The following is a 3,807-nucleotide window of genomic DNA, read 5'->3' on the forward strand; positions in this document are numbered from 1 at the left end:
CAGCGGCGGCGGCGTCGCCTCTGGTGATGCAGCCGCCAGCGGAGCTGTCGTCCTCGTCTCCACCTGTCCATCGATTCACTTCGAGTCACTTCCTTCCCACTTGTCATTTGAGTGCCGCCAAATGCGGCAACAGCGGCGGCGGCGTCGCCTCTGGTGATGCAGCCGCCGGCGGAGCTGTCGTCCTCTTCTCCACCTGTCCATCGAGTAACTTCGAGTCACTTCCTTCCCACTTGTCATTTGAGTGCCGCCAAATGCGGCAACAGCGGCGGCGGCGTCGCCTCTGGTGATGCAGCCGCCGGCGGAGCTGTCGTCCTCTTCTCCACCTGTCCATCGAGTAACTTCGAGTCACTTCCTTCCCACTTTTGTCATTCGAGTGCCGCCAAATGCGGCAACAGCGGCGGCGGCGTCGCCTCTGGTGATGCAGCCGCCGGCGGAGCTGTCGTCCTCTTCTCCACCTGTCCATCGAGTAACTTCGAGTCACTTCCTTCCCACTTTTGTCATTCGAGTGCCGCCAAATGCGGCAACAGCGGCGGCGGCGTCGCCTCTGGTGATGCAGCCGCCGGCGGAGCTGTCGTCCTCTTCTCCACCTGTCCATCGAGTCACTTCGAGTCACTTCCTTCCCACTTTGTCATTCGAGTGCCGCCAAATGCGGCAACAGCGGCGGCGGCGTCTCCTCTGGTGATGCAGCCGCCGGCGGAGCTGTCGTCCTCTTCTCCACCTGTCCATCGAGTCACTTCGAGTCACTTCCTTCCCACTTGTCATTCGAGTGCCGCCAAATGCGGCAACAGCGGCGGCGGCGTCGCCTCTGGTGATGCAGCCGCCGGCGGAGCTGTCGTCCTCTTCTCCACCTGTCCATCGAGTCACTTCGAGTCACTTCCTTCCCACTTGTCATTCGAGTGCCGCCAAATGCGGCAACAGCGGCGGCGGCGTCGCCTCTGGTGATGCAGCCGCCGGCGGAGCTGTCGTCCTCTTCTCCACCTGTCCATCGAGTCACTTCGAGTCACTTCCTTCCCACTTGTCATTCGAGTGCCGCCAAATGCGGCAACAGCGGCGGCGGCGTCGCCTCTGGTGATGCAGCCGCCGGCGGAGCTGTCGTCCTCTTCTCCACCTGTCCATCGAGTCACTTCGAGTCACTTCCTTCCCACTTATCATTCGAGTGCCGCCAAATGCGGCAACAGCGGCGGCGGCGTCGCCTCTGGTGATGCAGCCGCCGGCGGAGCTGTCGTCCTCCTCTCCACCTGTCCATCGAGTCACTTCGAGTCACTTCCTTCCCACTTGTCATTCGAGTGCCGCCAAATGCGGCAACAGCGGCGGCGGCGTCGCCTCTAGTGATGCAGCCGCCGGCGGAGCTGTCGTCCTCTTCTCCACCTGTCCATCGAGTCACTTCGAGTCACTTCCTTCCCACTTGTCATTCGAGTGCCGCCAAATGCGGCAACAGCGGCGGCGGCGTCGCCTCTGGTGATGCAGCCGCCGGCGGAGCTGTCGTCCTTTTCTCCACCTGTCCATCGAGTCACTTCGAGTCACTTCCTTCCCACTTGTCATTCGAGTGCCGCCAAATGCGGCAACAGCGGCGGCGGCGTCGCCTCTGGTGATGCAGCCGCCGGCGGAGCTGTCGTCCTCTTCTCCACCTGTCCATCGAGTCACTTCGAGTCACTTCCTTCCCACTTGTCATTCGAGTGCCGCCAAATGCGGCAACAGCGGCGGCGGCGTCGCCTCTGGTGATGCAGCCGCCGGCGGAGCTGTCGTCCTCTTCTCCACCTGTCCATCGAGTCACTTCGAGTCACTTCCTTCCCACTTGTCATTCGAGTGCCGCCAAATGCGGCAACAGCGGCGGCGGCGTCTCCTCTGGTGATGCAGCCGCCGGCGGAGCTGTCGTCCTCTTCTCCACCTGTCCATCGAGTAACTTCGAGTCACTTCCTTCCCACTTGTCATTCGAGTGCCGCCAAATGCGGCAACAGCGGCGGCGGCGTCGCCTCTGGTGATGCAGCCGCCGGCGGAGCTGTCGTCCTCTTCTCCACCTGTCCATCGAGTCACTTCGAGTCACTTCCTTCCCACTTTGTCATTCGAGTGCCGCCAAATGCGGCAACAGCGGCGGCGGCGTCTCCTCTGGTGATGCAGCCGCCGGCGGAGCTGTCGTCCTCTTCTCCACCTGTCCATCGAGTCACTTCGAGTCACTTCCTTCCCACTTGTCATTCGAGTGCCGCCAAATGCGGCAACAGCGGCGGCGGCGTCTCCTCTGGTGATGCAGCCGCCGGCGGAGCTGTCGTCCTCTTCTCCACCTGTCCATCGAGTCACTTCGAGTCACTTCCTTCCCACTTGTCATTCGAGTGCCGCCAAATGCGGCAACAGCGGCGGCGGCGTCTCCTCTGGTGATGCAGCCGCCGGCGGAGCTGTCGTCCTCTTCTCCACCTGTCTATCGAGTCACTTCGAGTCACTTCCTTCCCACTTGTCATTCGAGTGCCGCCAAATGCGGCAACAGCGGCGGCGGCGTCTCCTCTGGTGATGCAGCCGCCGGCGGAGCTGTCGTCCTCTTCTCCACCTGTCTATCGAGTCACTTCGAGTCACTTCCTTCCCACTTGTCATTCGAGTGCCGCCAAATGCGGCAACAGCGGCGGCGGCGTCTCCTCTGGTGATGCAGCCGCCGGCGGAGCTGTCGTCCTCGTCTCCACCTGTCCATCGAGTCACTTCGAGTCACTTCCTTCCCACTTGTCATTCGAGTGCCGCCAAATGCGGCAACAGCGGCGGCGGCGTCGCCTCTGGTGATGCAGCCGCCGGCGGAGCTGTCGTCCTCTTCTCCACCTGTCCATCGAGTCACTTCGAGTCACTTCCTTCCCACTTGTCATTCGAGTGCCGCCAAATGCGGCAACAGCGGCGGCGGCGTCTCCTCTGGTGATGCAGCCGCCGGCGGAGCTGTCGTCCTCTTCTCCACCTGTCTATCGAGTCACTTCGAGTCACTTCCTTCCCACTTGTCATTCGAGTGCCGCCAAATGCGGCAACAGCGGCGGCGGCGTCTCCTCTGGTGATGCAGCCGCCGGCGGAGCTGCCGTCATGTTTTCCCCCCTGTCAATCCATCCTCATCCCCCACATGTCGCTTCGAGTGGCGACGGTGCGGGGGTGACGTTTGTGGCGGCGCCGGTGTTGGATGCGTTGGCTTACGATTTGGCATGGGCGTTGGCGGGTGTTGCGGTTGCGTAGGTTGTGGCAGTTGTGTCGGATGTGGCGGCGGTGGCGGCTGTGGCAGGTGTCGCTGCGGTGTCGGTAGGTGTGGCGTTGGCGGCGGGTGTGTCTGCGATGGCGGTGGTAGCGGTTGTGGAGGCAGCGGTGCCGGTGCCGGTGGCGGGTGTGGCGTTGGCGGCGGGTGTGGCGGCTGCGGGAGGTGCGGTGGCATTGGTGACGTGTGTGGTGGCATTTGCCTTGCGGCGTTGGAGTTGGCGTTGGCGGGTGTGGCGTTGGCGGCGGGTGTGGCTGCGGTGGAGGTGGTGGCTATGGATGTGACGGTGGCGGTGACGGTGGCGGCGACGATGGCGGGTGTGGCGTTGGCGGCGGGTGTGGCGGCTGCGGGAGGTGCGGTGGCATCGGTGACGGGAGTGGTTGCATTTGCCTGGCGGCGTTGGAGTTGGCGTTGGCGGGTGTGGTGTTGGCGGCGGGTGTGGCTGCGGTGGAGGTGGTGGCTATGGATGTGACGGTGGCGGTGACGGTGGCGGCGACGATGGCGGGTGTGGCGTTGGCGGCGGGTGTGGCGGCTGCGGGAGGTGCGGTGGCATTGGTGACGTGTGTGGTGGCATTTACCTGGCGGCGTTGGAATTG

General features: G+C 63.6%; 1 protein-coding gene across 1 annotated transcript in view; it reads left to right on the forward strand.

The window, feature by feature from the left end:
• Positions 1-277: 277 nt before the first annotated feature.
• The window catches only part of VOLCADRAFT_42735 (uncharacterized protein), a gene marked incomplete at both ends in the record, with an annotated part of 4,950 nt that continues 1,420 nt past the window's right edge, over positions 278-3,807 (forward strand). The window contains one exon of the mRNA XM_002946288.1: positions 278-608. Within this exon, the coding sequence (XP_002946334.1) occupies positions 278-608 (331 nt within the window). The remainder of the gene's footprint in view (positions 609-3,807) is intronic.

The sequence above is a fragment of the Volvox carteri genome (assembly GCF_000143455.1).
Source record: "Volvox carteri f. nagariensis unplaced genomic scaffold VOLCAscaffold_3, whole genome shotgun sequence".
Lineage (NCBI taxonomy): Eukaryota > Viridiplantae > Chlorophyta > Chlorophyceae > Chlamydomonadales > Volvocaceae > Volvox > Volvox carteri.